The 13,819-nt window shown below is 41.1% G+C and overlaps 1 protein-coding gene across 5 annotated transcripts in view; it reads left to right on the forward strand.

Moving 5' to 3' along the window:
* The first annotated feature begins 2,391 nt into the window (after nt 1–2,391).
* The window catches only part of LARP4 (La ribonucleoprotein 4), a 41,104-nt gene continuing 29,676 nt past the window's right edge, over nt 2,392–13,819 (forward strand). The window contains exons 1-2 of one of the 5 annotated variants that reach the window (XM_034792941.1): nt 2,392–2,561; nt 9,988–10,135. In XM_034792941.1, the coding sequence (XP_034648832.1) occupies nt 2,544–2,561; nt 9,988–10,135 (166 nt within the window). In that variant the 5' untranslated portion in view covers nt 2,392–2,543. Of the gene's footprint in view, nt 2,562–2,683; nt 2,736–9,307; nt 9,328–9,987; nt 10,136–13,819 lie in introns of those variants that run through there. The other 4 variants (XM_034792939.1, XM_034792938.1, XM_034792940.1 and 1 more) reach the window with 4 other exon arrangements.

A 13,819-nucleotide genomic window follows, 5' to 3' on the forward strand; every position in this document is an offset into this window, starting at 1 on the left:
ACTGTTGGTCCAGTAAGATATTACCTCACTCACCTTGTCTCTCTCAATTGAAATGTTGGCATTTGTTCCTTCTCCCCTGACCCCCCTTCAGGACTCCACACAGTGAATTATTCCATTTCCCACTCCAAACTTTCAGCTGTTTCTGCTCTTGATCTTATCCTACAAGTACAAAGAATTAAAGCTCTTTGCCATCTTATGGTGTGTGAGTGGGGAAAACAGATCATCCTTGGAATACTGGCCTCTGATGGCCTCCAATGAGTTATGGGAAAAAAGCATTAGGAACCTACGAATTGCCAGACAAGATCAGGAGTCCACCTACTGCAGTATCCTGTCTCCGATAGTGGCCAATACCAGATACTCAAAGATAGGTGCAAGAGTCCTAAAATGGAGGGCTGGACAAAAATGTACACAATTTTGTTGATTTTTTCATTATGCGATTTTCAAAAATCAACAATTTTTTGTATATTCAAAGTTTTTCACAAATGTTTGTTTTACATCTTGGGGTTTTGGGTTTGTTTTCAGTTTTTCTTCCCCCGACATTCTTTCCCCTTTTTCTTTTCACTCCTCTTCCCCCTTTCACCTCCCCGCCCTTTTTTTTTGTATTTTACCACTGAAAAAAGGGAGGAAAAAAGGGAGAGAAAGTTTGGGGAAAAAAATTATAAAGTAAAAACAGACTAAATGTCTTGTTTTCAAATTTTTTTTTTTTTTTTTAAAGGAAACAAAGAAAAAAATGTTCAAGAAAATGTCAGGTTTTGAAAAAAGGCCATTTTTTTTGGAATTACAAAATTTCAATCAGCACTGCTTATGCTGATAGACACCCTTTTCTACCCAAAACCCCCAACCAATACCCCTCCACATCACAAAAAGAAGGCAAATTAATCAAATTCAATTAATAAACACTACCCCGAGCTTTGGAATTTTTACCCCATAAAGGGTGAAATGCCAGAGTCTTCACAAAGTGAACTGGGGTTTTCAGTTTAGTACTGCTTTTATGTGGAAGGCACGCAGATACTAAAGTGATGGGTGGCAGTAAAGAACTATCCCCAAATAGACAGGAGAGATAACTAAGTGTCTGTGTATGCAAGCATGTGTGTATGAGTGAGTGTTTATTATTACAAATTATTTGTATTGATGGATCAAAGATCCGCATGATGCTAGGTAATATACAAGCATATACACAGGCATAGTTTGACTTTTATATATGGGGGGGCAGCTCCAGTCAGGCCAATGAGGCTGCATGTGGCGATGGGTGTAAATTCTGTGCCTGCCAGAGGCTTGGAGTTGGGAGGGCAATGCCTGCTCCTCAATTATGCCCATGAACATATTAAAAAAAAAGTAGGTCCCTGCCCCAAAGAGCTTAGCCTGAGAGAGTCTATTTCTTTCAGAATTGGAGACATGTTGGTCTTTTTCACAGGTTACCTGTTATTCTGGGTAGATTAATTTTCTCCTCCTGAGGGTGGGGGACAGCTCCTCTGTCTCTGATAAAAAGGGTGACAAAACATCTGTTGGGGCCTGTGAAATAGAGCCACATTTCAGCATCTTGTGGGTCACAGTGATGTCTGAGTACAACACGACCCAGCTTTCTTGATATCTCATTGCTCTGTTTAAGGCTCATCAAGATCTTGATGTGATGCAGTGTTGTAACTCTTGTGACTTGTCACAGGTATCACAATATTTGGTATTCTTCTTGAAGCCTCAGATCTTGGAGTGCTGAGATTACTGTGAAACTCTCGGCCTTTATCTCATAGTTGTGGAGAAAAGAGGGCAAACATGAACCAGAAGAGCCCCAAGTGTATTGTTTTTAACTCAGTCTTATGATTCTGAAGGCTGACTCATGGTTTTGAAGGCTTGAGGTTGGTGATACTTGAAATCCACTTCCATGGCCCCAGGCTCAGCATGATGTAGGGCCATGATGGCATCGCAATGGGGCATGATCCCACCTTGGGGCCCTTGCATTGCTCTGTGCAGCCTTGACGTGAGGTCACCCTGTTTGGATGCTACATGATGGCTCTGTGCTGGGCACGTCCTGAGGTGGCACAATGGCCCCTTCAGGGGCACACAGAATGGTACATTCCCCCGTGCATCCCCCCCCCCCGCACCGAGAATGGCACGTTCCACCCAACAGACAAACAAGGAGAGGACCACTCCAACTGATTCCCCCACAGAGATTGGTACATGCCCTCTGAACAATCCCAATGGCGTAGAGAATGGTACAGCCCCTCTGACACCTCATCCCATACCACGCAGAATGGTTCCCCCCGGGGCAATAGTACGTTCCCCAGAGGACCCGGGCTAGTTTCGTCCAACCGCCTTCGCTGACCCCGGAAGGACTTCGAGGTGGTGACCCGGCAGAGGCGGTGGCGGCCGGGGAGAGGCGGAGGATCTGGAAGGGGCGGGGGCCCGGGCCCTGGCTGGCGGCAGCAGCCGGAGGCGGAGCCCGAGTGTCCTTATCGCTGGCGCTGCCGGAGCCTGCCTGGGAGCGGGGAGCCGTCCGAGCCGGGATCCCAGGCCCGCTGGCCTCGGGGGGAGGCGGGAGAAGGAGGATGCTGCTGTTCGTGGAGGTGAGGAGGGGGCCAGGCGTGGGGGAGGCGGCGAGGCCGGCCGGCCGCCTTGTGGGGCCATGTGACTTTCCAGGCCGCACACGCTGCTGCCGCGGCGGAGCGAGCCGGCCGGGGCCGGGCCTGACACAGCAAATCCGGCCTGGGGGAAGGGGCTGTGGAGTCACCTCGAGGAGGGTGAGTGGGGGGAACCGGGGGGGCCAGGAGGCCGCGTGAGTGGACTTTGGGGGGTGACAGGAGTGAGGGGCTGAGGTGAGAGGGGCGGTTTGAGAGCGAAGGTGAACGAGGGGGGGGAGGGCGGCGGCGGCGCGATGGGGCTGGGGGTTAAGGAAACCTCGCCCCATCTCTTCGTCCCCGAGAGGGTCTCTCAGTGGCCGGGCTCTCGGGGCCATGCTAGAGAGAGGGAAAGTGGGTGGGGGAGGGGAAGTCTTGAAAGGCACCGCATTGACCTTTTGTAAAAGTTGCTCTGGTGGCTGCCTGGTGCATGGCGCGGCGCGTGTGAAGGTTACACGGTGGGGGGTGGGCGAGAGAAACCATTGGAAGTCTTTTTTAATTTTAAAATCTCGTAGATTTTTTTTCTCTTTCGTCACCCTCCCTCTTTTTTTTTCTTTTTTTTTCAAGCAGAGGCTGCCATGGCATGTGTGCAATATAATCAGCTGATCCTTTGCTTTCTCTGCCTAGCTAATGCTTTGAGTAGATTCCAGAGCATATTGTTCTTTGCATTGTATAAACGTCAAACTAGCAAAGCTGCAACTTAGCAACTTGGCACTGGCTAACTGTGCCCATAAATAGAGCCTGTGGAAAGATTGTATCCTACAGGTTGTAAGGCAACTGTGGTGAGAAAGAGAATCAAATCTAGCAGGATCTCTTAATTGTGTATATATTTTGCTGTAATTAATTCCTATCAAACCATATCAAGTTGAAATATTTTTTGTATTGAAATATTTTTTTTCTCTGATGTATTCAAAGCATGTTGAAGACCAGAAGAATTGTGGAAGTGCCTTTGTAAAGTAACATATGGGAAACTTTTAAGCCTAGAAAAAACAATATATAGAGAGTAGAAAAGGGATAAACTATTAATTCTCTTTTAAGATTAGAATTTGTACTCTTGGACTTGCACTCTTTGTAATTTTTTTGAAGATTACATAAACTCAGTAATGTAGTTACTTGCAGCTAAGAAACTGGCTGCTTCCTTGTTTCAATGGACTTCCTGGTTTTCCTTAATTCAGCTGCTGTGGTTAGTCTTTCAGTTTAGTAAACTGAATTGGGAAAAAAAATGGAAGCAATGCATTTTTTGGTAAACTTAAAGACTATATAATTTCATCAACTAAACCTAGTACATACAAGTGTATAGTGTTTCTGTACTTTGAACCTAAATACACATGGCACATTAAGGAACATTTCTTTTGAATCTGAAAACTTACAACTATGCTTTTCTTGTTGTTTTTATTGTGGTTTGTAGCCTTGATGGACAAGGTAGACTGCTTCTTTATTGCACCAGCAAATAAATTAGACCCACACTTTTAGGTAAAATGTTTCCTCAGCCTTGGCTGTGTATGAAGTCATAGATTCATAGATTCTAGGACTGGAAGGGACCTTAAGAGGTCATCGAGTCCAGTCCCCTGCCCGCATGGCAGGACCAAATACTGTCTAGACCATCCCTGATAGACATTTATCTAACCTACTTCTAAATATCTCCAGAGATGGAGATTCCACAACCCCCCTAGGCAATTTATTCCATGTTTAATACCCTGACAGTTAGGAACTTTGATATCTGTTAGAGCCAAATGATCTCTCATCTACTATTACTGAAAGATCAATGTGTTTAGCAAACACTTTCTGCATCACTTTAGTGAAATTTAATTCCATTGTTTAGATTTCATAGTCTGTAGTGCACTTTTTGTTTAAATGTTCCAAATCGATTTGACTTAATTTACTGTAAGACAAATCAACATAATTGACAATCTGTAAGCACCTAGAAGTTACTTATCACCTTATTATCAGTTAAGAACAAATCATGTCAAACCAACCTAATATCCTTATTTGTCAGGGTAACAAGCCTTATGAGTGGGGGGAACCAGTAGATGTGATATATCTTGACATCAGTAAGGCTTTTGATACTATCTCACATGACAGTCTCATAAACAAACTGGAGAAATGTAGCCTAGATTCATCTATCAGTTGGGTGTGGAATTGGTTTGAAAACTGTACTCACTAGTTATCCGAGGTTCACAGCCAAGATGAAAGGGCATATGGAGTGGGGGTCCCATAGGGGTCTGTCATTGGTCTGGTTCTATTCGATATCTTCATAAATGATTTGGTAATGGAGAGAATACACTTCTAAAGTTTGCTGGCGATACCACACTGATAGGGGTTGCAAGCGCTTTGGAGGACAGGATTAGAATTAAAAATTATCTTGACAAACTGGAGAAATGGTGTGACATAAATAGAATTAAATTAAAAGTACTGCACTTGGGAAGGAATAATCAATTGCACAAATACAAAATGGGGAAATGACTCTAGGAAGGAGTACTGCAAAAAAGGATCTGGAGGTTATAGTAGAGCAGACTGATTCATATTAAAAGTAATACTGTTGGGGGAGGCAAATATTATTCTGGAATATATTAGCAAGAGTGATTTCTGGTGTCTTGCCTATAACATTCTTCCACTCTACTCAGCACTGATAAGGCTGATGAGTTCACTACTGAGCACCACGTTTTAGGAAAGATGTGGACAAATTAGAGAAAGTCCAGAGGATAGCAACAAAAATGGTTAAAGGTCTTGAAAACATGACCTATGAGGAAAGTTTAGAAAAAATGGGTTTAAGTCTGGGGAAAAGAAGATTGAGGGGGGGAGATAAGTCTTCAAGTACATAAAAGGTTGTTATAAAGAGGAGGGTGATAAACTGTTCTCCCTCCTTAACCACTGAAGACAGGACAAGAAGTAATGGGCTTAAATTGTGACAAGGGAGATTTATTTTAGATCTTAGGAAAAGCTTCCTAACTGTAAGGGTAGTTAAGCACTGGAACAAATTTGGAATCTCCATCACTGGAGGGTTTTGAGAGCAGATTAGACAAACACCTTTCAAGGATGGTCTGATAATAATTAGTCCTGTCTCAGTGCAGGGGACTGGACTAGATACTGATCTGTGATTTCTATGTTCACGTTAATTATAGAATTGAACATACTAGGGTTCCGAATAATTGACCTGAGGTTAATTAACGGGTCATGTACTATTAGTTTATAATATGGTAGTTTTGTTAATATTTCAGATGAGTAGTTAAATTTGTACTGTGGTTAAGAATGCTTAAAGAAAGGGACTGGGGAACCCCCTAACTTCCTTGAAGAAAGCCATTTAAGTTTTGGAATGAATATTGTTTGTGTCACTTTGGAAAAATGATCTTACCACAGAGCCATAGTGCTTTGATTCAGTTTTTTTTCTTTTCCATTTTTGGTTAAATTGCAGAATTGCTCTTCAAAGCCACAGGCTGATAACTAACACTATTTAAAGTTGTGAACTGCTGTCTACACCTGTAATTGACCATAGGGTAAAAAAGTTAAATTTATAGGAGAGGAGCTAGTTATTTCTGAGCAGCAAATGCTTTGAGGCAGATCCTAGAATTAAAATAATTTGACAGAAATCAGGCACCATAATAGGAATAGGGCTTAGACTTTAAATTAGCTTGAGCAAATAGGAATCTGTGTATCCAGGGAGTGACTGTCTGAAGATTCAGCAAGTCTTATGCTATAACTTGGTTAGTTGCTTTGTTTGATCTACTCCTTTCCCTTCTGCTGATAAGCTATATGTCATCCATGATTAACTTCTGTTATCTTCATATGACTGGTCAAATTCTACTGCTACACTGGAGTTCAAGGCAGTTAATCCAGTTTGGGACTGGTGTACCTCAGCACTATTTGGCCCAGAAAATTTATACCATATATACAAAACAAGATTGTATTTGAGATGCTCATGGGGAAGGTTAGCTGGTAACTGTAAACTGTTTTTGTTAAAACACAACTGAAATTCATCATTCATGCACAGAGTGCTAATTAGGAATAGGAGTACTGATGCACTTTTAAAAAATGCTGCCTTGGTATGGTGTAAAGCGACAAAGAGTCCTGTGGCACCTTATAGACTAACAGACGTATTGGAGCATAAGCTTTCCAATACGTCTGTTAGTCTATAAGGTGCCACAGGACTCTTAGTCTGGATCTGTAAAAAGCGACAAACACGGCTACCCCTCTGATACTTGGTATGGTATGTAATTTGAAACATTATTGGTGCTAAATATATTACTTTTCCAACCTGGTGTAGGGTTAGAGATGTTGATAGAATGAACTGTGGGCATGTAATAATAGTATGACGTCTGTGCAGAAGTACGTCCCATGTCTCTTTGTTACAGAGCATGTATTTGTATGTATGGTTCAGGGCCAAGCATATTCACATTAAATAAACAATGGTAGTACATTGGAAGAATGCTTTGAGTTTTTCACAGTACAATCACAACTGTGATTTGATATTTCTAATTTGAATTTCAAGAGCTTTACTTCAGAATTAGACTGTAATGAACATTGAGGTGGTTACCACATTACTCCCTTACTGGGAAATATTAGAATTGTGTATATTTAGCTATTTAAACTGTTGGGGAAACTTAAGAAATGTAATTAGGCAATCTCTCCTAGTTGCTGCCTCAGTGATGTTTCATAGCTGTAGAGCCATGGCAGCATGAAAGGAATATGCCTGAGTAGCACCATTCAGTGTGTAAGGGCTTCCTCCTTCCCCTTTTGTGGCAATAAGACAAAACTCATGCAGGCTCATATGAGGGTTGTGACAAAAGCAGTTAAAAAATCTCATACTCCAAGCAGAGTATAATCAATCCGTAGCTCTGCTCGTTGGCCTAAAAACTGCAGCATACATGGTGTGCATTATCCTGCATGTCCCTCTCCTGGAAAACGTTGTTGTCATCATAAAGATAAGTTAATAAAAATGGAATCTCATTTTATCTAGCACCTCTTACGGCATCTCTTAAAAGTGCTTTACAAAGTAGCACGAGCCAGATTTTGGCAGTGGGTAGCCATCTTAACTAATGGAGAAGCCATTGTGTTCGGTCAAATCCGCTTCCACACAACTGTTAATAGTATAATTTATTTTCTGAGTTTCCTGAGATGTTCAGGGTACTTGCTTATTTCTAATTCCTCCTTAGTTGACAACAAGATGTCTGCTAACAATGAGCAGAAAGGAGCTCTGTTTGGGAATATCAGCCATGGTTTATCTGCTTCAATGCTGCCTTACTCTTTTATTTCTAAACCTTAAAAGACGTGTGCGCTAGATACTTTCTGGAAGGCTGTTGCCTTTTTCTGAGTTTAACTTGATTTGCCAGCATCTTCTCTCTTTCCCCACCCCCCGCAATAAATGTTTCACATTATTCTGCTGAGGATTCCCAGCTCTGCAATAGATTTATGATGTGACCTTTGTCAAGTCACTCTGTTTTTCTCTGCCTCAGTTTTCCCAGCTGTAAAATTATTTGACAGTCTCAGATGAAAAGGTCTGCTATATAAGTACAAAATATTTGTTCCTAAAGGGGAGCCCCAATCTTGTGCTCCCAGTCTGTTGCCAAGGAAATCACTGATGTCACAAATTCAGCATTATGACTTCACTGCAGGATGAAGTACGATGAGCAAGTATCTGTTAAACAAAATTATTTTGAAGAGGATGCCTAGCAGGAGAAATTATTAAACACATAGGAAAATGACCAGAGGTTTACGTAAAACTAGTTTGGCTTTCACAATTAAGTCTATCTTTAGAGAATTTATTGAAATCCAAAAGAATACAGTGCTTACATTTCAGGATACCATAAGTGATGTCTGTCAATTATTCTAATCTCTCTTAAGGAGAGTTTATTAGTTTTGACTCTGAAAAGGACCACAGACTGAAACACAAAGTTTGAGTGCTCATGTTTAGGTTTTGTGAGAACTAACTGCAAAACCATTCCATAAGATAAGTTTTTTATATCAAGCTGAAATGCTAACTGAATATGCTGGTATCTGATCCCCTCAGAATTTCTCACATCCAAAGCCGAACAAGCCTACTCCTTGGAGAGTTAGAGCAGACAAACGGTTAGGCGTTTGAGCAGGCAAAACTGGATGAAAAGCTTCTTAGTGTTGTCAGAGGCGTCCCCTGTAACTGACCCTGGCCATGCGCAAGGAGTTCCAGTACTGATATTTCTCTACATCAGTTTAAAGAAAAGACAGATGTCATACCAAACATTCAAAGTATCCCTCACTATCAACGATCTATCTCCATATCAGAGGGAATTCCTGAAATGACATACTGGCTGCTATCCAGGGCATGTCTTCTGGGAATTCTCTGGTTCTGGATAGCTTCCTGGTAGACTCCATGTTCTGTTGAGCAGAGCTTTCAAGCAGGCCAGTTCTGTCATTTTGTAAATATTGGTTTTACTGATCATTGTCTCGCTGCAATGTTGTAACTGCTTTGTGAAAATACTTCAGTGGACTGAAACAAAAAGGCTTCATGTGGTAAATGGGGCCACTAGTATTTGAAAAACATTATTATTTGTCTATCAAGCTCAGTTGAATAAGCAAGAGTCCACACTGTAAACTCTCTGTGCTTAAAAAGGCATTTGATGGGGTGGAATGAGCATACTTACATTCCACACTCTGGCTTCAGAAAAACTGCATGCACTTGGAGAAATCATTCCCCATGCTGGCAGCTTGTTCAATTTTTGGTGCCTGGATTCTGGATGCTACAGTAAGCATATTAATAAAGTTGCAGAGCCTTTGTCTGACTTGGAAATGCTCCTTATAATTTGTAAGCTTCTAAAAACTTCCTTGCAAAGTGATCTATCTGTCTGATTTCAAGCACCACTGTTTGGCATGTTGACTGTAGGAGCTTCATCCTCTTTACAAACAGCAACATTCATGTGGCTGGTTATTGAAAGATGAGACACTTATGTATGTGCGAAAATGCTTGGATGTTAAGGTCACAACACACCTGTCAAGTAAGTAAACATTATGCCTGTCCTACCCGGGGATTCACTAAGATGTACAGGATGATAAGCTAAACGTGGCCGTGTTGCTCAGTTTGAACTTGTAGTGTTCATAAATCCTGACTCTGCGCTCCTGCTGTAGACAGGAGCATACTGCTTTGACATTGACTTCTACATGTGTGAAATATACTATTTGGCTCTTTCTGTGAGTTCTGTGCATATAGCTATATAGCATCCGAAGAAGTGGGCTGTAGTCCACGAAAGCTTATGCTCTAATAAATTTGTTAGTCTCTAAGGTGCCACAAGTACTCCTGTTCTTCTTTTTTTAAAGAAAGCACTATACTAAGCTGTAATAACTGCCCTAATTACTTTCTAATCCTTCTTGGATTATTTTTGCAAATAATTTATTTTTGTCTCTTCAGCAGGTAACATCAAAAGGTACTGGCTTAAATCCAAATGCAAAAGTGTGGCAAGAAGATCCACAGGGAAGTACTGAAGCTGCACCAGTGACCAATGGCACTGAGCATTTGTGGCAAGAAACAGCTGCTGCACCAGGAACTCATAGTGAGGGTGAGATGTCTAAATGCAAATGATGGCTTAATCCGGAGGCGGCACGCAAGCTGATTTTCAGTGGCACTCAGACTGCCTGGGTCCTGGCCACTGCTCCAGGGGCTCTGCATTTTAATTTAATTTTAAATGAAGTTTTTTAAACATTTTTAAAACCCTTATTTACTTTACATACAACAATAGTTTAGTTATATATTATAGTCTTATAGAAAGAGATCTTCTAAAAATGTTCAAATGTATTACTGGAACGTGAAACCTTAAATTAGAGTGAATAAATGAAGACTCGGCACACCACTTCTGAAAGGTTGCCGACCCCTGGCTTAATCCCTTGCTTAGTTCGAATTGTGGGTATTCTGTATGAACCTAAATCCAGCAGTAAGAAGCAGCCAATGTTATTGTCCTTGAAAGAAAAGCTCTAGAGGCTGATGTAGGAGCCAATATGGATTGAATATGACAAGCTTTCTGAAGCCATTTACGGCCCGTTAACTGCATCACTAAATAATAGGGACTGCAGAAAGGTCTGATCTGAATGAACTTTAGTTTTAGACTCTGAGTTGGTACCTAAAGCTGTACTGAGGAAGAACAGGCAGGATATGAAAAGTAATCCAATAAGGGAATGGTGTGTTATGGCCCCCATAACACTTAAAAGGCCCGATGATGACCAAGTATCGCGCTACGAGGGAAACAAGCTGCTAAATGTGCAGAAATGGATTCTATACTCTGTCTCCATCTTTTTTTTTTCCCCTTCTTGATTATTTCTTCCTTTCTCGCTTTGTCTCTGTTGCTTTCTCTCACCATTGCTGCACTTTAGTATATACTTGACCCTGTGAACAGAAAGATTATGAGATCTGAGGGCCACACACAATCCAGATAAATTATGGAGCTATTCCACAGTTACACTTCTACTGGAATGTATGCTGCAGAGCAATTACAAGGAAATTGCTTGCTTAAAGCTTAGACTGTACTTGTGTAAATCTTTACGAACTTTGTTACATCTACTTGTCCATAAGGGTGTTTTTAGTTTATTTATTTATTTTTAAAGTTCAGGTTGTAAAACACTTCTGGGTGAATCTTTGTGTCCATATACAAACAAAGGGCTGGTCTGCACTGGGAACTTATGATGGCATAGTTACATCTCTCAGGGGTGTGAAAAATCCACTGGGAGATGCAGATGTGCCGACTTAACCTCCTAGACAGTGCTAGGTCGATGGAAGAATTCTTCTGTCGACCTAGCTACCACTTCTTGAGGTGGATTACCTATGCCAACAGGAGAACCTCTCCCACTGGCATAGGGAGTGTCTATAGTGAAGCACTACAGCAGCACAGCTGCAGCGATGCAAGTGTAGACATACACTAGCAAATGCCTTTAAAAACTTAGGCTAAGTGAAGAATCATCTGGTGACAGGAATCTTACTCCTCTACAAATCAGTAGCTCTTCCAGCACAGGTCCTTTACTGAGCAAAAAATTCCATTCATGGCAGCCAGCCATTTTGCCTTGGTGAAGTGCACTATAGTCTTGAGTTCTGCTACTGCATGTAAATTGGATGTGATTTAGTCCTATAAACTGAACACCAGCTCTTTGGTGCTGAGAAAGGAATAACCATGATGTACTTCATGTTTTTTCTGTTCTGACACTACTTAATTAACAGCTATATATGCCACCATTTTATCTTTAAACAGCTTTGAATATTGGCCAGTTCCTGTGATATAAATGTCTTGTGTAAACACACACAATCATCCTGCTTAAACTATACTGGCATAATTAAAGCTGTGTAACACCTATAGTGTGAAAGTGGTTCTAATGATGAAAGCACATTTAAACTGGTGTAACTTCACAAAGATTAGAAGTTGTAATGGTATAATTCTTAAAAAACAAAACAAAAACAAAAAAACTTGAACCAATATAATTATGCTTATTTAATAATAAATAAATAAAACCCCTGTAGATCAGGGATGTGATGGGGAGTACGATGGAAAAGCTCTAAGGAAACAATGCTAATGTTCAGCTTTTCAGAAATTAAAATATATTCCTGTCAAATATCTGGCTAAAGGAGAATAGGAAGGTTATGAATCAGTCTCCATATCAGCTGCTGTGTATCTGTACCCTGTGGAAATGCCAAGCCTTAAAGACATCTGTTCATCTGTGAAGGAGTGGCTTTGCTGTCTGTGTATCAGCAAGGTCTAGCTTTGCTCTGGCATCATGGAGTCTCTAGACAGCTGCTAGAGAAGAATAAACATCACATCTCCTTAGTTTAAAAATGTCCATTTGCTGTCAGTTATTTGAAGTTCTCAGTCTGAGTGTAGCTAAGTACCAGGTGACTAAATCCTGCAGAGGAACTCAACCAACGCCTATGGATGGATGGATGGCCAAAGGTCTCAAGCCAAGACTTTCAGGTAAGTGGTAATAACTGGTGAGATCACGTCTCCTGCAGGAGGTGGCATGTAGTAACGGAACACTGAGGTTTCCTTCACTGCATTTCCCCAATGTTGCTTTGACAGAGTCCTGGAGATCAGAATACACTTGGGGTATATGCTCAAGGCCCTGTGCTTCTGTTGTTATCTATCCTGGCTCCCTGTGCTCCATTCTCTGCTATCATCTCTGGCAGAGCCATTCAGACAGATTCTCCAGTTGGTCACAGCAGAGGAGTCTTTCTGGTGCAGAGGGATTCTGCAGGAGAAAGTAGTGTAGGGTGGATTAATGCTGCATTTGATTTAATGTGCTACTGTGAGTAGGGGAAGAATACGTGCAATTCTCTAGTTCTTCTAGCATGACCTGCTCCCAACCCCTGCTTTAGGTCTCTCTGCAAATGTGAATGGACCTATCCACTTCCCCAAATCCCAGGTCCAAAAAAGCTAAAATTCAGGTGAAAATTGGTAAAAACCCACATGATTTTCCCATCCAAAAACTAGGAAATTATGGGGGTAAATTGGTAAATACCAATAATAATAAAAGGCCTCAGAGGTTAATTGTGGCAACAGTTTAAAAAAATCTGATAAGAGTTTTTAAAAACTCTGCTCCCAGAACAGGTGCATTCATTCTTTAGCTCAGTGCAAGAACCATGTCTTTAATTTTTGTAAATGTATAGTGAAAAGGTTTATATATATAAACATTCAATATCACAGGAAACAAGTGTATTTTTATTTTCCAGTGGAAGCAATGTGTAGTTGGCCATATTAATTTACGCCAATCATAAGCAGATATTTGCTTGGCAATAATAATAATCCCAAGGTTAACTCAAATTTGCTGTTGTGTAGCATTGAAGAGTTCTAGGCAGTTGAAACAATGAGGCAGTAGAAGGTTGCTATCTTGCTACCTCAAGGAACTTAATCTAATGATCTCATCCTGTGAGATGCGCAGCACCTCCATCTCCCACAGATGTCACTGAGAGTTGAATGAATTGGCCATTTAACTTGCAGTTAAAGTTGTAGGATCCAAAGCTCACAGAAGCCAATGGTCACTGTTGCACATAGTTCAGGAGTATCTAACTTTAAATTCGTTAGCTGGCCTTCTGTGTGAATTTGTATGAAGCCTATTTTGTCTTACCTTGGATAAGAGATCACCCCTTTGTTATATGGAATGTCAGACTTGCTTAACACTAGAATCCACCTCATAAGTCCAAATACAGACAGCATTAAGATTATCAAATTGATATTTAGATTATAGGTTGGTAAAGGATACAGACCGTG

This window comes from Trachemys scripta, chromosome 16, assembly GCF_013100865.1.
Source record: "Trachemys scripta elegans isolate TJP31775 chromosome 16, CAS_Tse_1.0, whole genome shotgun sequence".
NCBI classification, from domain to species: domain Eukaryota; kingdom Metazoa; phylum Chordata; order Testudines; family Emydidae; genus Trachemys; species Trachemys scripta.